Source organism: Haliotis asinina, chromosome 16 (assembly GCF_037392515.1).
Source record: "Haliotis asinina isolate JCU_RB_2024 chromosome 16, JCU_Hal_asi_v2, whole genome shotgun sequence".
In the NCBI taxonomy this organism is placed as follows: domain Eukaryota; kingdom Metazoa; phylum Mollusca; class Gastropoda; order Lepetellida; family Haliotidae; genus Haliotis; species Haliotis asinina.
This window is the reverse complement of record NC_090295.1, coordinates 16,744,107-16,766,036: the sequence shown is the minus strand read 5'-3', so window position 1 is coordinate 16,766,036 and position 21,930 is coordinate 16,744,107. Positions and strand designations below refer to the sequence as shown.

The 21,930-nt window shown below is 36.1% G+C and overlaps 2 protein-coding genes across 3 annotated transcripts in view; one reads left to right on the top strand and one right to left on the bottom strand.

Annotated features, from left to right (window-relative positions):
* LOC137268878 (short-chain dehydrogenase/reductase 3-like) overlaps positions 1 to 13,582 on the bottom strand; it is a 308,772-nt gene extending 295,190 nt beyond the window's left edge. Inside the window, exons 1-6 of one of the 2 annotated variants that reach the window (XM_067803466.1) lie at positions 13,352 to 13,582; positions 10,689 to 10,811; positions 9,232 to 9,372; positions 8,215 to 8,459; positions 7,279 to 7,407; positions 2,450 to 6,938 (exon numbers count right to left, since the gene is read on the bottom strand). In XM_067803466.1, coding sequence (XP_067659567.1) covers positions 6,845 to 6,938; positions 7,279 to 7,407; positions 8,215 to 8,459; positions 9,232 to 9,372; positions 10,689 to 10,811; positions 13,352 to 13,543 — 924 coding nt within the window. In that variant the 5' untranslated portion in view covers positions 13,544 to 13,582 and the 3' untranslated portion in view covers positions 2,450 to 6,844. Of the gene's footprint in view, positions 1 to 2,449; positions 6,939 to 7,269; positions 7,408 to 8,214; positions 8,460 to 9,231; positions 9,373 to 10,688; positions 10,812 to 13,351 lie in introns of those variants that run through there. The other variant, XM_067803467.1, reaches the window with a different exon arrangement.
* A 488-nt stretch (positions 13,583 to 14,070) lies between these two features.
* Positions 14,071 to 18,353, top strand: LOC137268062 (peptidyl-prolyl cis-trans isomerase H-like). The gene is made up of 7 exons (XM_067802563.1): positions 14,071 to 14,197; positions 14,617 to 14,681; positions 14,955 to 15,023; positions 15,202 to 15,244; positions 15,860 to 15,952; positions 16,594 to 16,681; positions 17,253 to 18,353. Exons 1-7 carry the CDS (start codon positions 14,138 to 14,140, stop codon positions 17,360 to 17,362), a joined length of 528 nt encoding a protein of 175 aa, XP_067658664.1. The 5' UTR covers positions 14,071 to 14,137; the 3' UTR covers positions 17,363 to 18,353.
* The last annotated feature ends 3,577 nt before the right edge of the window (positions 18,354 to 21,930 follow it).

Sequence of the window (21,930 nt, the reverse complement as noted above, 5' to 3'; positions counted from 1 at the left end):
TGAATGGGACGCTTGGCAACGGCTCTTGTCAAATAATGATATCTGTACTCATACCGGGATTTGACAGACTTAGGTGATCCATACAATGCCAGCAAGAACTGCTGTCTTGCCCAAAGCGACCATATCCTTTGTGGATAATTGATTATGGTTGCAAGTCCAGTCGTTTTGTGAACAACATGACAGTATTTTTCTTTCCCTGAGATTTTTGTCTAATGATTGTTCAGTCTTCACGACAAACAGGTTTTACACCCTCTGTGTGAAAAGTGTTTGTACATGGGACATTAATAACATGTTTGCAAAAATTCGTACAAAACATGTACAAATTGACTGCATTTTGGCAAATGCAACATAATGGTTGCGTACTATGCAATCAGTGTTCTTCAATGACTTTAGTTAGAACGCAAATTTGGCCCTGTAACAAAAGTTACACCCGTGTACTTTCTTTTGCTCAATAGTTTATATCCCAAAATTCTCCACAAAACAAGCAACTCACTTTGAAACTGAAAACTGACAGTGATGATCGTAAGGAAACCGTCTTATGAGGTGAGGGATTCACAGCAGCTAAAGTGTAATCTTTTTAATGAGTCTTTGCGTCAGTTTACATGAACTGAAACTGAAGATATTCAAGGTAATGTTCCAGTGAATCATTGTGCTTTTCACTACTTTGCAGTAAGGGAGTTAGATCTCTTGCGAGGTGACAATATCACAGCAGATACGATTCTATCGTGAAATATAACATGTCCGTGGAACTAGCAGGTTGAAATGATGATTGTTAGTGACCCTCTCGAAACTATCTTGAAGAGAAAAGATGAAAGTAAGGCTAACAATGTTGTGAGAAGTAGATGGAATCGATTTATCACAAACCATCAACTCAAAATGGTCCACCAAACTAGAAACTTTATAAACGTGTTACCGCATACAAGTCATACGAGAGGCCTTCTCAAGTCACTGGGAAGAGAAAGGTTTGTGGCAAGATATGTATTCCTTACCAACCATGTAAGCTACAAAGAATGCAAAATGTTCTAATTAATTGCGAACTGCTTGTGTTAACTATTCGTTGACAAAACTTTCAAGGCCTGATCAATGCTATACATTTTATGACCTCTTTGGTGGAAGATAATAGTTAATGAATAACTATGGAAGAAGATATGTTTTCCTTACCAACCATGTAAGCTCCACAGAATGGAAGCTGTTCAACTTAAATGCTGTTTGTGTTGACCTATTTGCTGATATGCATCATAGGACCCCGAAAGTGGGAGATGATAGTTGATGAGCTGTTACGGAAGACTAGAGCAAGTGGTAGTTTACCTCAAGTAACTGTTTCAGCTATTCATGGCGTTTTGTGAAATAATTGTTGGTTATGTATCAGAGTTTGTACGACTGTTGTGATTTGATTTTCAATGGAAATGAAAATATAATTACAAATCCCAATGAGTCGATTCGCTGGTGACCAAGTAATCAATTTGACTTACTGATGTATTAGAGATACATACATAGGTATGTCTATGATGGTAGAAAAAACTGTCAGGGCCGACAGGTACTTTGAGTTATGCATAATATTCAAGATGCCAGCATTCGACTCATCAGGATTTGACTGTATGGGTATCATAATTATTAAAAGTTTCAGATAATGTTCAGTTTGCCATAAAAGTATCATCATGTTTACTTACCTGTAACTTTGATGAATATTATTGAGACAAGACTCATGTATACTGGTTATTACAAAGTAAGGGGGTAGGAGTTGGGGGCAACATAGTTTTTTGGCTGAAATACAAATCAATGAAATTTCGCACTTTGCCAGTTTCAGTTTAAAAGTTTAAATGAAATATGCCTTCCAACTATGTGGTACCACTGGACGGATAAATCTTAAGACAATTTCTTTATGTCTGTATCAGACCAATTAAACTTCATATAAAAACGTTTCATGCCAAAATTCAGACCCAGTGTCACAATTTCCTAGAAATCTTCTTTTAGAACAAAACAGGCCATGTATGTAAGGTAAATAATTATTTTCTACTTTTTAAAATATGTTTATATACATGCACTATAATCCATTACATCTTTCAGATTGGATGAGGTTATATTCCTACACAAAGTGTTTGCGAGGACAGGGTTCCATACATGCACAGATGAGAGACACATGTTGACAGTCTCATACTTTACAGCCAATCAGGCCATGCTGTTTCAGGTCACCCAGATAATACTAGTTGCGCAACATATTATGTCCAACACACTACAATAAATATAGATCTTATGAAGAGAATTTTCTTAGAAAATGAATTCTCGTAAGGTATGCAATAATAATAACAATGTTTTTTCAACATTGGCTGAAAAAAAAAAATGGCTAATTTGACTGGCCTATGAGTATAGTTTACTAAGACTGAGGCAAGACACACAGTATCAATAATACAGGTAATATGAGTGCTATGGTTAGTGAGAACTCAACATGTTAAAGTAAAAATTCAGCAGTGTCTTTATTGCAGGTAATATCAACAGGATTGCTTGATGATTGGGAAACATAACACACTGTCTAAGTACAACAGTTTTACAAATTGTACAAGTTTGCTGAAAGTCTGGCAACATCAGAATACAAGAGTTAATATTGGTAGAAACAATAACAGTATTAAAGCGTGGGTGGTTGTATCGTCATTAAATGTTTTTTGTGAATACTTTCACATGACGTTCAGCCACACAGTTTATTTGTCATAATTTTCCCCATTGGTGGATCCAGGAATTTTGAAAGGGTTCAAAGGGTTCAACCCCCTGGCACCGCCAGTGCAAAACAACTACCTCAATATCGTGCCGACCGGTCCCAACATCTGAGAACATTGCCTTCTGACACAAGCCCTTCTATGTTACTGTGAAAAAATTACCAAGCATGTTTTACGAGCACAATCTGCACCTGTCTGTCAACATGTACCTACCTCATGAACCTAAAAACATCTTCATAGGAATAAAATATCACACTGAACTTTACATAAGTCACCCATGAAGATCTGGGTTAGATTTGATCTTCAGTAACCCATGCTTTTCGTAAGAGGTGACTATCGCGATCAGACTTGCTGACACACATCATTGTATCGCAAGTGCGAAGATCAGTGCTCATGATGCTAATCACTATATTTTCTGGTCCAAATTTGTTCATTTACAGACAGCCGCCATATAGCTGGAATAATGTTGAGTGCTGTGTAAATTTAACCTCACTCACTATATAAAGTCAACCATATTTTATCAACCCACTCAAACTAAATGCTATGTTAAAAATCTAAAAACAATAAAATTGTTGCCAAAACATCCCAAGTCTAAGTAAACTTAGTCTCAGTACTTTTCATTACACTCCACTACTGAGTGTAACAAAACCTTGTAGGAGGGCACATCAGGTAACCTTTGAGACTGACCAATCAGAACACAGCTTACCAAATCGCGAAAGTGGACATTAGCACATACATGTACCTTTTGTCCATTCTACCTCAGAAAGGCTTGTACCCGAATGATTCCGAATGCTATTTTCCATACAATCGCTACTGCATGCTAGAGAGCATGCTACAATACTGTGTGTAAATTGTCGCTGAAAATAGCGTTTTTGTCAATATTCAAGGATGTCAGCTTGCTGAATATTAGCTAATGGTAACCATGTCATCAAAAAGCTCTAAGCATATATATACTACTGGTCAAATACCCATGTTTTATGCTGATTTTCATTTATTGAGGGATCAGTGTCAGTGACTAACGAAGTCCCGCCAAATCCTAAACAATAGCGGTTGTCTGATTGGTTAAATCCCTTCAGCCTTCTTGCATTTGATTGGACGGTCATAAGCTGCTCAAAGGTTACCTGACGCGACCTGCTACTGGGTTTTGTTAGATTCAGTAGTGGAGTGTAATGAAAAGTACTGAGACTAAGTTTACTTAGACCAAAACATCCCTGAGGTAACTTTGTGGCCATAACAATGACTTTGAATGTGGTTTTGTTGCTTCTGTAGCTCTGTGGCCTTGATGTGTCATCTCCTCTACAGTGTGTGAAATAGCCTCTGGCCCATGAACCCCTGTGACTAGAAAAAATCCAGCTGGGTCACTAAATACCTGGCTTGATTGGCTAATGAATTTTCATTGGGTCATTTTGTGAAAATGTCACTCTCTCCAGCTTGTTAAGTTACATCACATATGAGTTAAGTTTTAATACATATTTAAATCATGCAAGATTATGGCCTGATAAAAATGTTCATCATATTAGCAGCTTAATGATGAAACATGTGTCCACATTCAAAATTTGGACTAGTGAATTATTTTGTGGGCAAGTAACTTTCAGGTCTTTGAATGTCATTTAGAAGTGAAAATACATAAGAATGAAGATTTTTATGGATATCAACTTCTTTATGAGAGAACACAACGTTTCGGAGTTAATGCTTACTCCTTCATCAGGAAGGAGTAAGCATTAACTCCGAAACGTTGTGTTCTCTCATAAAGAAGTTGATATCCATAAAAATCTTCATTCTTAAGTAACTTTCAGGTACAGCTGGTGCGACTGGCAAAATTTGGAAACTATTTCACACTCTGCTCCTCTATCACATGATTCTCAAATATGAAACTAAACAAGGCTAAATACACACTAATGATCACACAATAAAAAGATGGCACAGAGAATGAAACAATTATGCAAAAATGATGAATAAACATAAAACTAACGTGGAAATACAAGTACTGGATACTAGGGATTCATTTGAACACATCTTTGTCCATAACAGCTAACAATCACAAACTGTTCCAATGGTTTCAGGAGGTTTAATGTTGCATGTGGTCACAAAAACTATCAGTAGTTTGCTACCATGGGCTACTGCTGCGGTTTGGAAAAACTGACTTGTCACATGCCTGCACTAGGCTATTGAGCAAAAATGCCACAAATAATTTGAAAGAAATTAATATATTTTCCAAACCTGAGTGGACACCTTCATTCTTGAATTACAAACAAAACAGCATCCTGAACATAATTTGGAAGCAGCCAGTAAGACATAACTAATATTGTCTGTGTATTGTATATTTCATCACAATAGTTTATGTGCAATGTTATCGATGACTCGTTTTCATATCTGTGACTGTTCATAATTTTCTGTATTGACAATTTTTTTTATTATCGACCATTCTAGCCAGCCCATACCTGCATACTGCAGTATGTATGTACATGTCTAAAAGTTGCACAAGCATCTAACAGTTCAGGACACATAAACACATACAACAATTGTGTAACTGTCACTAATTAGTTTTACAGTTGTAATGTGGTTTCAAAGTTGTGGAATTTGATTGAAGTGATGTGCAGAAGTTCTTCAACTATCACAAAAAATCTTAATGTCATCACATAATACCACAAGGTTTCCTGTGTTGCTACTAAACTTCAGTAAATGTCTGGACCAGTCTCATAAAAACACAAGAATAAATCTATACATGGACTGTATAGCTGCTGTAAATATACTATTACCCACAACACATATTGTTTTTCTGCGAAGGAATATGGCACACAAAAAAAAACAGTATTGATTAAACATATCAATTAGTAACATTAAACTTTTCTCGGCAGAAGCAAAAACAACTACAGTCAAATTAAATGAATAAACTTCTACATATTTAAAATGATTCTTGAAATAAAACAAAACAAACCTGTAACAAATGGCACAAACAAAACAAGGCAAGATGATAGAACTACACACAGAAATATAAAATCAAACACACACATTTTACAGTATGGTACTGGTGACCAAGTTATGTAAACTTAACAGCAAAAGGTGTATTTGTTCTGACAACAGCCCTTCAACAATTGCAACATCTTATACATATCCATGTCCACTAGTTGTAAGGAAAACACAATCACGATTCAGTGTCAGTGTGCTAAAATGTATCGTGTTCAAGTTTGTAGCGTTGTTTTTGTCATGGAGGTTAAAGGTTCCAGTTACCATTCTGACAAGTATGATATTGATTATATTGTTTGGTAATTAACGTTCATTCAATCTTGATCTGTTGCATTGTATATACTCTTTATATACATTTATTCAACATTGAGGGAACATACTAGCTTATACTCAAATCAACTCAAGTGTTACTATAACATTTATTGAATTTTGGTAGAAATTATGGGAAAATTGTTGTATTCCAGTACTGCCTTTACATTTATTTAGCCTTGATGGATGGTATTTGAAACTAGTGTTAACAATACTATTTTTGTTATGACGACTAATTAGTTTTGTAGGATTGTCTATGTTTGTGTCAAACCAAACAAGGTCTTAACGAGTTCTAGTCTTACTGAACAGATGAACTGTATTAGTATAAAACCATACAAATGCAGTCTTATGTTTACATGTATTTAATGAATTGGTGAAATGTATTTGAAAATAGTCATACCATTCAAGTCTTACAATAACATTCATTCAGTTTTGATAATATATTGTCAAGTTAGCAATTCAAGTCTTACTAATGCATTTATTCAGTTTTGAGGAAATGTTCATTCTTAAAGAAGGATTTTACTGTTCACTCACTCATCATTTCCTACTTTTGAAGAATCTTTGGGTTAACCAACTCTAAATCACGGTAGTCAAGTCACTTCAATGAAATCAGTGGAGCTCTTTGGCACTAGTCTGCTCTTGGTGTACAGCATCACATATCAAAATAATACTGACTGCAATTCAGATTTTGCATGATTTAGAAATATTTAGGTTCCTTGAATTTATCAGATATTTGAATGAGGACTGTATAATTAGATAAATTTCAGAACCTTTAGTCACAAAAACTTTAGTGGGGGTAGGGGGGTGGGCTATTGAATTATACAATTTGACTGTTCAGTTTCAGAAATCGGATTGGTTTAGCTGGCTGTTGCATGACCTTTGAACCCATCCATAGCTCGGTCAGTTCCAGTCAGACGAGAGATTGCAATGGTGACATCGACGGGAGATACACTGAAAAAAACAAAACAACATAAAGCAGGCTCAGTTTAACACGTGTCCTTTTTGTAAATTACAGGTAAACTGTACTTGCAGCTTCCAATCATGTTCAAATACACACTTTCTTCCAGCATAACACTTCTGTCAGGGATGGCAAATTTATGCTGATCTGGAGATTTCCGCTGATTTTATTTCAAACTGATCGTTCTGAACACCCCCTACCATCAACAATACATTGTTTTCAGCTGAAAATAGATTTTTCTGTTGACTTGTGACACTTCTTAGCTGACCTTCTCTTTTACCAGACTTACTTTTTTCTAACTTGTCAAAAACTGAATGCACATACGATACTTACTTTTTAAACCAGGTAAGAAAATACATAATTCGTGGCATGAGTATTTTGTTCCTGTTGGTGAGGACTGCTTGGATTGTCTTGTTTGCCACGTAGTCTTCCGTTAATGGTGGAATCATCCATCGGGACAATCTGGCAACAAGACCGGTTCTTGTTCTTTCATAACATTGTTATACTGCATGAAGACTAACAAGCAAGATAAGCGTTACATGTTTTGTAGGTCTTAACATATTTCTTACTGGTTTGTTGCCCAGAACTCTGGTTTAAAAATATAACAAATTGAAGTTGTACTCTTATATACCTATCAAACTGAATAATGGCATATGCAAAAATGAATGATATTAATTAGGAAAATTTCACATGCAGTAAAAACTTTATGATTTCAAGATTTTGAAATCTATTTGGAAGATGTATATTACAATGATATTATAGCTGACAATTTCTTAATTTCACAATAATTCATATTTCATTTCATTTCACAAAACAGTTACATAATCATATCTATCGCAAATATTAATCAAAGGATCCATTGATAATACTACTCTACCCCATGAAGGTCTGGGTTGAAATTGGTGTTCAGCAAGTGATGAGCCAATATAAGATTTTCAGGGTCATAAACATACACATAATACTAAGCTAAGTTGAGACATAAGTAAGAAGGGTGATTCTGTACCTCCATCAGCAGATCCTTTCACAGCTAAGGGATGTAACGCTGTAACGTACTTCTACCCAGTAACAGTACAACACAAGTCATATATTAACAGCACAACTTAATAGCAATCAATGTCTTTTTAATTTTATAAACATAGTCCATTCGCATATGTTTTAAACTTCTTGGGTATGAGTAATTGGTTTACAACAATTATTTTTCAATGGAAATGTTCTGTGCATATTTTACCCAGATACTCAGCCTATCTGGGCCTCTGACAAATGACCTACCTTGACTCCAGTCCATCAAACATTGTGTTATCGATGTGGTATGGGTGCACACTCGTCACCTTTACTCCTGTCTTGTTCAGGACATGAAGCTCATCATTTAATGCTTCCGCCATTCCTGTCGAAGCAAACTTAGCACTAACATAATCTCCAGCTCCACTCAATCCCATGAGCCCGAGCACTGAGCTGATGCTCACAATGTGGCCCTTGTTGTTTTCTAGCATTGCTGGCAGGAATGCCTTCAAGGTCTGAAATATATTTGGTGTCACCTCCTTAATGCCTTTATTACTTCAACCCTGAAATTTTGGGGTGGAATTAACACAAACAAATTTCAAACTGTACTCATGCCTAGTGTTTTCTTTCAAACAAAGCCATGCACAATTTGCTTTAGTCCAGATAAACACGCATCACTCTGAAAATTGCTCCTATTATCTGATGGCCTTAGTATCTTATACACATTGGCAGTGTATGAATTATTTTCAATAGTTCACTGTCCTGGAGGGAATTTTTACAAACAAACAGTCCTCATCATTTTCCAATTTGTCATGATGCCAACTGTTCCAGAAATCTGGATTCAAACCCATGATCCATGGTTTCAGGTGTATATAAGGGAGATAACTCTGCAGTGAATTGTACCTTTCACAGGCATACCCATACCTCGTACAATACAAAGAAACAAAATGTAAAAAAATTTAAGAGACTGGTCCAAGCGCAGAAGTCCAAAATCAAAACGTAAAATTTCATGAAACAACATCAATATTTGTTGCACAAACAAGTAACATTCATAACTTTCATTTTAATTTTATGATATATGGGTCAGAAAAAAAGAAAATTTTCAGTATGTCTGCTGTGGTTTTCATCATAAACATCATCATACAACATGATTCTCTTTCTGGCAAAGCTGAGTCTAGTCCTTCCAAAAATACCAAGACACATCAGGTGCTTGACTGTCCCGGTTATCTGTAACTAAAACAAATATGATTTGTCAGACATTGTGAAAAGGACGAAATGACTACATACCCAGAAATGTGCAATGACATTGACCTGTACTGTTTTGACAACATCATCATCACTACTGGTGAGTATCTGGTTGCCGTAGACAACTCCAGCATTGTTGACAAGAATTGTCACATCCCCAATAGTGTCCTTGACTTGTTTAGCCTGTTTGAAATAATCACAAAAGAAGCGATATTACAGGATAGTACACAATATATTGTTTAACAGGTCAGACAGACCAGTATTTTCAGAGAGAATTCCAAAATTGCAAATATCTTATAATCATGCTTCATGAATGCTGCATGTAACAACCATTCTTAGATGCTTTGGTGAAAGATCAAAGGGGCTGACAGTACTTTATCAAACAATCGTGCACTTTTTGCATTACATCACAATGCTTTGGTGTCACTGCGCCATTCTAGTCTGACCCTCTCAGGTGCATCGCCTCGTAGAGCCTCCCACAATAAACTACTCTGTTGCATGCTGTGTCTTTGTTTGCAGTTGCATCACTCAGCTAACATCACTGGTGGAAACACTATGTTTCTGTTTTCTGACAGGTAAAACGTTTCAGTTTGACTTGTAATTTAACAGTGACATGGTAATTTTCACAATGTTTACATTCACACGATGAAATGGTGGAATGTCGCTTTCCAAGTCAACTTCATATGCATGTACTTATATATATCTATGTTGGTAATAGAAATGTGATGTTCATATTGTAATAAAGCAGACTTTAGCCCTGAACACCTGTAGTTCAGGACTAAAGTGTACTTTATTATACTATACATGGCGTTAGAGCAAACTGTATTTCTTAAATAGTGATTTCAATTTTGGCAAAATTGTTCATCTTAATGTAATAATCAAAGCCACGATCACATGCTTTTCAAATATTCTTGGAAGAAGAGTACAGAAAGCTCACATTTCATTTTTACAATCAACAAGAAATAAGACAATAAGAGTATTTCCAAACCAATGTCATTAGGAAATCAGAAATCACTTTCATCTGTCAGTCTGAGCTCCATGAGAATGATACAACCCTAGCTGCCTGTGATGTGCAATACCAATCATAATCCAGTTTGGAATCGGTCTTCAGCGACCCATGCTTGTTGTAAGAGGCGACTATTGGGATTGGGTGGTCAGGCTTGTTTACGTCACAAATACATGTGATCTTATCCGTATTGTGTATTGTGCTTATGCTGCTGATCACGGCATTGTAGTCTCTAGACTTGAGTATTTATAGATTGCCATCACACAGCAAGAATATTGCTGAGTGCGGCCTAAAACTAAATGTACTCACTCAGTTGTGCAAGAAGGTTAGCAGTCACACTGTCATCTTATTCTACCAGGTACCCACTTGCTGCCAGGCATTTGCCCAAGGAAACAACTCAAAAGACAATTGACTTTTCCGTGGCTTCATTTGGCCAAACTAAAATCTTGTGGATTGTAACCATGATTAAATTTAGTAATTGTAACAAACTCACACAGTCATAGATATTTTCTTTGTTGCTGACATCACAGATCATGTGTGAACATTTCACTCCCAGTTCTTTTATTTCTCTCTCTGTTTGTTCAAGAGTGTTTCCATGACGACCCCACAGTATAATCTGAAAAATATATAATTAAAAATATAATTATATCATAATTGAAAAAACTAGATTTGTGTCATAATGTAATCTTTCTGAACGTTTCCTTTTCTGCTTTGCTTTATAAATTGGTACATTGTAATTAACTTCTTAAATTGATAATTTTGTTATCATTATGTATATATTTAACAACATAACATTTACTGTATCATTCTCAGTGTCAACGCTCTACTGATGATAGACTGACATATGTTATGGTGTTCCTGTACTCCCTTAGACAATGAAGTGCTGAATATTAATCATCAATGATCTCTTACTAAAACAATAAACTAAAAGAGCAGTTACAGTCTGTTTGATTTCATTTGAGACTGATGAATTGATCAAAAACACAAAACCAAATTTTGCAGTCACACAAAACTGACAGATCAACTCTGATGATCTCATAACTTTGGACACTTGAATAAAAAAGTAATAAAAAAAAGGATCATTATTTTGTTCTCATTGTTTGCTATTTTGTATAACAGCCGGGTGTGCGAGCTGCATGAGTGAGACTGAAATATCGCTATACAAACTTGTTGATTATCTGATTGTCAAACAGACACCAATGACAAAATCAGATTGGCAGACATTTTTATCTTAAGTTCATAAGAACAAGAATCTAAATCAAAATGTTGGTCTATGCAATAAACAAGCAGTTATCATCCATAAAGTTGCATATTTCATGTTTGACTCACCAATATTTAGAATGCTGATCAAACAAATATTTAATGAAAGACAAAATATCAAAATGATGCAGGTCACAGATGTTGGTGAGAACTACAAGCAATGGTGCTGACTAAAAATGGAACACAGACCTTTGATGCTCAGGGTTACAGTATACCTTCAGTAACCCATGCTTATCATAAGAGATAGGATCAGGTGGTATGGGACCCATGAAGGTCGGTTCCCAGTTACATAGATAGATGCTCCTGTTGTTGATTTGGTCCAGACTCAATTATTTACAGACAGCAGCAATATAGCTATAATATTGCTGAGTGATGCCTAAAACTAAACTCGCTCACTCACCAATGGAACACAAAACAAAACTGAAATTTGAATCTATGATCAACACATCTTTGCAAAGAGAGCTGTGATACCATGTCAGGTTTGGCCACCAGTTGTTGAAAGTCAATAAAAAATACCTTTGGAGGTGGCAGGACAGATTTTTAATTTGTAATTTGCAAACACATAAAAACAAAATAAATCATCAAGTGAAAAAGTAAAATGTACCAATTTAAACAAGTTTCACTAACTGAAATTGCTTTGTGTTGCATATGACCTTTAACACTTACTTGACACAATGGACAAGCTAACCTGACACTTACTGACAAATTGGCTGATCTGTTTTGACTGGCATTTACGAACATGGTGAAATTGGAACCAAGTTTGTGAAAGACAGCTCCATATTTTGTTAGCGAAAATGAAGGCAAACAACATGGAACAGACGCAGAGAGAAAACTGAAATACTTTACCATTCACCTTCCATAAATGTACTTACCACAAACATACAATTATAAAATTTATGAAGTTAACTCTTAAGTACTTTGCATTTCTGTGGTCAAAGAGGACATTTTCATCACAGTTACTGAAATCAATTACTGATATATCACTCATATCAGACTGAAAAGCAAATAGGGATTCTGAATTTAGTACTCATTATGTATTTCATATTGTTTTATTAAGTAGACTGACATTCACACAAATGTAAATTACAAATGTAAGCACAAACATTGTATTTTATTACATTTACTTTCATAAATAAATACACTCATACATACACAAATCTTTGCAGGTTTTGTGAAATTGATACAACATGGAGAAGTATTTTATGTACTGCTTGCTGCCAAGCCACCAAATGGGAAAATATCAATAAGTGAGTTTAATGGAACACTGGTAGGTGTTTCCAATTATCAAACTTTGATAATCTAACTGATAGCGACTCTTCTTTGATTTGAGTTGTTACAATACGAGACACATTAGATATCAAGTATCAACTCTGGCCATTGCCAGGAAATATGGGTGCAAACTATTTTGAGATGTTTTCAACGAAAAAGGTTTTTCAGATATGTAAACACTCGCTGACAATATACATATATTGTGTCCACTCCATAGATCTATATAGTTTGTGAAACATGACTAAACAAATTTGTGTCCGGTTTCAAATTGATATTTGATTGGATTAATTGGTTTGAACAGTGAGTTGGTCCAAAACTGACTAGACTACATCAGCTCTACTGTTGACAGACACACTTTTTCAGTGTGTAGTGAGACGTGGAGCCAGATGTTGACTAATGGGAATCAACTTGGACTAAATAAGTCGTGTTATGTCGCAGTTAACGCTAAACCGCACAGAGAGTTGTTTCCATGGACACGCCTTGCAATTCCATTCGCAACGCCCAAAGTCTGTAGAAATAACATGAAGTAAAACTGATGCAGAATTGAGAAAGATTTGCCCACCCTTATCCCTTCCCTCTGTAACCGAAGCATTAACATGAAATACAGAAAAAAAAATAAATGTTTACGTGTGATGGGCGTCTTCTTGCAAATCCGATGGCGATTTTCTTGCCAATTCCTTTTCCTCCCCCAGTTACCAATATGACATCTTCACTTATATCCTTAAAATTAGGTGGAAATATGTAAGATACCAAACTGCGAAGGACAGAGTAAGTAACCTTTATCACCAGAGTAGCTGTCTGGACAAGAGTTAATAACATCCTGACACAAATTGAGTATCATTACATTTTTCCACCATTTTGAACTTTGACCGACTAATAACCTTCACCTTTCACGTTACCACAATAACATGTATTATTTTGTTCATCATAGTCAATCGTATTGGTGTTTCGTCTTTAAGCATTAATATTTTCTAATTTTATGGCTCTTTAAGATTTAAGAACTTAGGAGTTTCGAACAACAATGAATATTATTATATTTGGTGTGCATTAAGCGATGAGCATTCGTTATATACTTGGACATTGAATGCCACTAGCCATGTTCTATCTATTATTAGAAATTAGTATTTGCATGATTATATGTTATCATATAGAGGAAGGTTAAACAACTATGTAGATAGTGCTACACTATTTTAACAATCTCGCTCGTATGGTGTTAAAAAACATGTAAAATCACAACCCCCTGGGAAATACTTACTTCGTTTCACCAATCACAATAATGACCCAGTGATTTCGAACCAATCAAAACACACGTAGGAAAACTGGGGTTTCCATCACCCAACAAAGTGGTTTCCGATCCTATTTGCGCGGCCGCAATATTCTAAAATGTAGAGACGGATCCCAGTTACTGGCGGCATGGCTGACTCGAATCCAAATAATCCGATTGTTTTCTTCGATATTCAAATAGGTGGTACTGTAAGTGCTATTTTGCTAACTGTCATGGGGAACATATGACGAGGCAGGAATTTCGTTCAGTGTGAATATGTTGCATTGTCCTTTCAACACTGTTGTGTTGTGAGGGAAAGATAGTTAAACACATAATTTTGGATTTGGGGCTTCTTGACGACCAAGATACGTTTGTCTATCGATCTTCTCTTTTAGAATATGTTTTTTGACAAACCTCACATTTTAAAAACTAAACACATAGATCAAAGGCCTTGATAAACGTTTGTATAAAAGGGCTAAAACTGGCGCATGAAGTCGACCAACATGACTTAACAAATGTAGATTAAACCAGAGACCATGTAATCTATTATATGGTCTCTGATTAGACTTACAGATAAGAATTCGAAAAGGGGGGAATAACCATTATAAATATTGTGGGTTTCATTTAGGATGCAGGAAGAATCACCTTTGAGCTGTTTGCAGATACTGTTCCTAGAACAGCTGAGAATTTCAGGTGAGTGATGCAGAAAAGTCAGAGAAGGGAAATATCTCTTCAGACACCAGAAGAGTTAATTATAACATGGTAACACTATCTTCATGACATCAGCCTTGTAATGAGTCCCTGAGTAGAATATGAGATGGTTTTGCTCATAGTTCCTGGTAAAGTTGTATCATCTGTAGCACTGTATTATCAGTGTAGATATGATAATTCATGCAAATAGGCCTTAAAATATTATGGTAATGTCAATATCTTTTTCATATGCTTCCACTGTGTTCTGCATTACAGACAGTTCTGCACTGGAGAATACAGGAGAGATGGTGTTCCTATTGGCTACAAGAATACGACTTTCCACAGGTAAGACAAGGCAGTCATCAGTGTGATGACAAAAGTACTTCAATATAAACAGGTTGAGAATACTTTATAATGCTGATTTTACATTTTGCAGTTGTAGCGTGACAATTGTGATTCAAAGCATTGTTAGATTTTCTTTGGTGTATTGATGTTAAATCTTTACTGAATATATTGTTGGCAGAGTCATTAAAGACTTCATGATTCAAGGTGGAGATTTTGTGAAGGTAAGAACCTTAGTGGATTTCATTATTTGACAGGTGTACACTATAATCTGTATTTACTTGTGAAGATTACCAGATTACAGATTTGTTAACAGAAAAAGCAACATAGAACTAGTAACTATAGTCAAAATGGTTTCTGTTTTGTAAATGTTTGAACTAAGTTTATTCACCATGTTCACTGCTGCCTGCCTAAAATTTAATTGACTGCACTTAGTTATGATCAGAGTATGTAATACAGTGAATACAGTTCATGATTCCTAGGTCCTGTCAAACAAGTTGCTCTCTGTGTGTACAAAAACCTCATCAAAATACCCTCAATCCCAGTTTGTCATTATATGAGATGTAAAAGATGGTCGGTTACATCTTATTTCCTCTACTGTTGGAGTGGCTTAGTTGTCAAATTTGCATTGTTAGGTTATCTCCCATAATTGTGCCTGGATATGCTGGCTTTATATTCACCTAGGTAACACCGATGTTCCAAGGATTCACTACTGATTCATGGTCAGTATGTTATCCTTTATCTGTTCCAGATTCTATTCCATATAGCTGAGTGCAGTGTTAAAAACACAAACCAATTCACTGCTTGTCCTAAAAGTGGTCTTGTTTATAACTGTCTAGGGAGACGGCACTGGCTTGATGAGCATCTATGGAGGGGCATATGCGGATGAGAATTTCAAACTTAGGCATGACACGGCTGGTATTCTCAGCATGGTGAGTGAACAAATAATATTAATAATCAAGAAGTTCTGAAAGGGACCCTGGATTGTGGGTTGACAAAGGTGTTCAGTCTCATACGGAACAATAACAGGAGTATGATTGTGCGTTTCATATTTGTCCAAAATACAATCCATTTTTTGTTATTAAAACTTGATGTTGTAAAATGTTGAAAAAGGTGCTGTGGAATATAGTGGTGTTCCAATTAACAGAAACTGGTTGCAGTAACCAAACAATCAAGCAATCGATCACATTTTCTCATAATTAAACACAGACGATTTTGGAAATTCTGTTTTGGTCATTGATACACTTGATGATGGAACATAACCTCAATGTTTTCAGGGCCTGTGTTTATTTCTTAGAAAACTCACTTCACTAACTGTAAAGTCATGACTGAAGATTTATTCCAGGAAATTATGTTCACTTTTAAGTAGCAAGTTGATATCTGCAATAACAATCTGCTTAGGAAAATCTGAAAAATGATGCTAACCAATTTTTTTTCAAGGATTCAATGAGCAATCATCAGTTTTGAGATTTCAGCCAATTCATAACACCAGCAGAATTCTGAAGTTTATAAGACATAAAATTGATCATGTGCAAAAAATCATAAGCTCATATTTGCTGCTTTATTGGTCCAGGCCAACAGTGGTAAAGATACAAATGGATGCCAGTTTTTCATCACATGTTCAAAGTGTGACTTTCTGGATGGAAAACATGTAGTGTTCGGTAAGTAACTAAATGTACAGTGTACTGAAAACATTCACTGCCATTTGTCAACAAATAATATTCAGTTTGTGTAAATCATCATTCATCATCATTAATGATTGGATCTTCCTCATGTTTTGCATTTGAAACTTTGAACATATTACACCCAAGACCATCATCATGAGAATGTGAAATGAAAACAGCCCAGGTAAAACTGTCAAGAAATTTGGTTCTGCCATTGATATACTTTCAATATCACTTCATGTTTTTCTCTGAAAGTGATTGTGGATATTAGAGTGCAAGAGATAGTGTGTTCAGTTTCATGCTGCTTTTTAGCAATATTCCAGCAATATCATGGTTGGGGGCACTTGAAATGGGATTCACACATCGTGTTCTTGTGGGGAATTGAAACCAGGTCTTCTGAGTGACGAGTGAACGCTTTACCCATGAGACTGCTGCTGCCCCTGAATACTAGAAATCCATGAATGCTTCAGTGCAAGGTGATCAATTCATTGACCTTCAGGGTATCAGTATTCTGTGATTCATCTAAAAATTCAAAATCTGCAATGATTCAATGAGTCATGTTTTTCAGGAAAGATTGTTGATGGACACTTGGTGATGAGGAAGATAGAGAATGTACCCACAGGACCAAACAACAAGCCCAAACTGCCCATCACAGTGTCACAGTGTGGAGAAATGTGATATTGTTAGGAAAGAATCACTTCATTTCATTCACTGGACAGAAAACAATGGTCAGCTTGTACAGTCATTCTACCTGGGTAGCTTGTATGGAGATTCTTCCATTGCATAGCTGACCCAGTCATCTAAGGTGCCCTGTGGAGTTGCTTTGCTTTGGCATGCCAGGAACCAACAGATATTGTTCCATCAAAGTAGTAAATATCTACAGCACTTTCATACTTCCTCCCAAATGCAAACACTTGGACACCTCAAATATTGTTCCAAAATGGTGTTGAGAGACTGTGAAACTGATTTTTACAATCATTATATTTCACGCTCATATATAATTGTTTTGTTTTGATGACTTGTAAACTGCCAGTGCTACTACTACTAAGATAGGAGAATGGAGAATGGAGAATGGGAATTAGTCATTGTAGTGCTAAGATCATTTAGTGCAAGTGAGCCCAGGAGAGGTGGTTTTGATAGTAAGCATGAAGTTACCATGGTTACACTCTCCATATGCATATTCATCATTTCTCATATCTTCACTGAATGTCAAAACATTTTCAATAAATCAGTCCTGAAGGCCCTGTCACACCTTGATTTAGCTAGCATATGTCTACGTATCTAAATCTCTCTAAAACCCTGGTATACACTGAACTATTGATGTTTTCTTTTCAACGTTGCAGATACATATTCATTACAACTTGGATGTATACATAATGTTTAAGAAACTCATGCAGAAAGTTTACTCTGTCACTGTAGACAGTTTCTATCATGTCATATTGTAGAGTAATAACCAGAATACTAATCTTGCTTTTGTATACCAGCATGCTTCAGTGTGCGTTGAACATAACTTATTTGATAAATGCCAGTGCATTCACCTAGTTCTTCATACGCTAGTGTAAGCTGGTAAAATCGTCACGGTGTAACAGGGCTTTTAGTGCAAGGATTCCTGGACCATTCTCCTCCTCCACTGTGCTGGTAATAAAGATGGACTCAAGTCAGCAAGTCAGTTTTATTCACATAGTATTCTTCAGAACATAATGTAGCATATCTGACAAGAATCAACCCACCAGGACACAAAATACCCAGCAAATTGCACAATCCCTTAAAATGTACAATATGTCAGACAACTAGTTGACACCAATATTTTCCTTAAATTGAACATTATCTGAACTATCACTGAAAAAACATGTTTCTGTATTGTAATAATTCTAAGAATAGTAATTGATGACGCCGATGTTGGTTACACAAACATCACAGTCCAGTATGATCTGATGTCAGACTTGTCCTTGCATTAACTTGATCCAAACTAACGTGGCAAGAGTGAGTGAACGAGTTTGGTTTTCTGCTGCTGTCAGCAATATTCAAGCAATATCACAGCAGGGGACACCTGAAATATGCTTCACACATAGTACCCATGTGGGAAATCGAACCCAGATCTTCAATGCTTGAACCATAAGGCTACCGTACCGCCCCTGATGTGGCAACATCAGTAAAAGGCTATTTACAAGCATCAATATAAAGATAGTTGTAAGGAAAGCATTTCATCACCGACCGAGCCTACTGGAATCTTGTTTGGGGGACTGTCTTGGTCACTAATTAAAATTATTTGTCCAGATGGATTTATGGTTACCTAGGCATGCATTTTGAAATAACTTCTAAGCTTAGTATGCAGATGTTGCCCAAACAAAGCATTCTTTCTTTTTTGATACATCATAATAATAACTATTATATATAGTGCCAAGTATCCATCTGACAAGTTGCTGAAATCACCATCTGATTATCATTAGCCAAGATAACCCAAACTGCCTGTTAGGTGCTGGAAGGTTAATTGTCACATGACTTTATCCAAGTCATCCATTTTCTGCTATATTAATGTATAAGAATTAGCATGGCAACCACTTATTCTCACTACATGTAGCAAGAGGTGATGGATAAGATGTCTAAGAGGTATGAATTGTCATGGTACATCAGTTCTAATTATGTACACCCTTCTACTGGGGAAGACGAGACAGCCAAAGTATTATTTTGTTGACATTCATTTATTTGGAATGAGTTACATACATTGCTGGAAATGTTAAGGAAACTTAATTGCAACTGAACTGGTGTGAGTGAGTATGGTCTTATGCTGTATTTAACAATATTCCACAAACGTCATGATGGGAGAAACTAGAAAAAGGCTTCACACACAAACCATGATGAGCAAACACTTTAATCAATAGCCTAACCCACGGCCCAACATTATAAGTGTTGATGGTGGAGAATCATATAGCAATGGAGGGCCAGACCAGGTGTTCAGAGTATCCGTCAAAGAAAAAGAGCCACTAAAAAGAATTTAGTTTTGCCAATGAGAATCAGTTCTTGCAGTGGGTGAATGTTATATAATCTATAATATTTCAGCTCTATTATATATTTCACGCTCCTCTATGGCTATGCCTAAACAGGAGTCAAGTCTGTACCACACAATCCTAGTGAGGGTTGGTGAACTTACCTGGGATACGATGACATGCATCAACCAAATCAGGGGTTCAAAATTTATTTTAATAGCCACAGAAAGAAATTTGTCCTGACTAATTTTCCACTTGTCCTGATTTTTATGACATAATCATGATGATGAAATTATAAATGAATAAATCAACATGGTAAGTTAATGTTAATATTTACTGGACTATTTCTTGAAATGTGATAAATTGCCAAGAAAGATAACCCTACTTTATCATAATTGTGAAATTTAATGGCTACATTTTGAGCAAATATGAAATGAAATCCAAATTTATTTGCAGATCAAAACTATCTATCAACTCACAAACAAGTAAGATACCATTATTTGATTGCCTGAAATGAAAACTGACGTTGTGCAAATGGATTCAGTACGCCTGACCATTTGCTTCCCACTTTCGCCTTTTACGACATGCATGGGTTGCTGAAGACCACATTGAACCACAATGAGTATCGAATCATGTCACTTTTAGCCCTTGTGCAGCACAATCACAGCTGAGAACACCGGAAATGGGCTTCATTGAACTCATTAAAGGAATTAAACCCAGATCTTTGGCCTAATGAGAAGAAACCACAGTGACCACTTGGCTACCTGACTGTTGTACCACAAAGATGGATGATACAAGAAAAGGTGTACATGGCAAATATCATGAAAAATCGATGCATAACAATCAGTTTCTGACAGTTTACAAGCAGCTGATTCGACACTTCATATATTACGTACATTTCAAGGAAGCTGTGCAAACAAATCAAGGGGATGTGTCAAAAAGCTTTGACTTAATTTATAACTTCCAAAGCAGGAATATCACACTATCATCACTGCAAAATCTTCAATATCAGCATCATAAGTGTCAACAATCAATTATAGACAGAAGTACTGTTACACTTCTAAACATCATAATATCGACAGAAATAAACTAAGGTAAACCAATACTTATTGTCTGGCAAGTAACTTTGATAACATTTTGTGCAAAATAATCTGAAAAACTTACTACAAACTAGTCTGCAATGTTTCCTCTATGATAACTGAGTGAGTTTAGTTTTACGCCTCATTCAGCATTATTCCTGCTATATTGCAGTGGTCTGTAAATAATCGAGTCTGGACCAGACAATCTGGTGATCAACATCATGAGCATCAATCCAAGTGATTGGGAACCTGTGACGTGTCAACCAAATCAGCAAGTCAGACCACCTGATCCCGTTAGTTTGCCACCCATGACAAGCACATTAGATAACATTGTTATCTAATGTTGATTTCGGAATTAAATGTGACAATGTGTAATTAAAATGGCATAAATCTGAGGGTCTTTGACCACATGCTACCAAGCAGACAAATACTGTGACAGGAAGTGAATGAATGTTGTTTTGTGCTGCTGACCATTTCAATCAGCCAAATATCAGAACATGGTCAGGAACTCAGTGAGTGAGTTTGGTCTTAAGCCACTTTTAGCAATATTCAAGCAATATCACAGCAAGGGGACACCAGAAATGGGCTTCACACATTATACCCATGTGGGGAATTGAACCCGGGTCTTCGGAGTGATGAGCGAATGCTTTAACCACTAGGCTACCCCACCGTCCAGACCTCAGTGAGGAATTTAGATGGACTAAATAGACAAAGCATATTTAATTATCGTGCCTACAACACACGTACAGGGAATACCTGCAAGGAGAAAAATGGATACTGCGTTAAAACCCCCCCAGAATATTTGAATAATGAAAAACATGAAAAAATCAATACATATTGCCAAAGTTTATGCCTCAAAGCACTTGTGTGTTACAAGACTAGATTAATAAGCTAATGTCCATATCAGGTTATAACATAACAAATGCAAAAAATATATGTTTCCGAGGCACAATACACATGAGTCAACTCACACAAATTGTGACATTATTATAATATTTCACACAGGCATTGTTATTTCCAAATCTACAAAGTAGATATTTTGTGAAAAGAATTTGTACAAAGCATGATGAACAGACCTGTACACTGACACTATAGCAGTACGGGTGTAACAATGAGGAAGTGTTCAGGATTGAACCTGGGTCTTCGGTGTGACAAGCGAACACTTTAATCACTAGGCTAC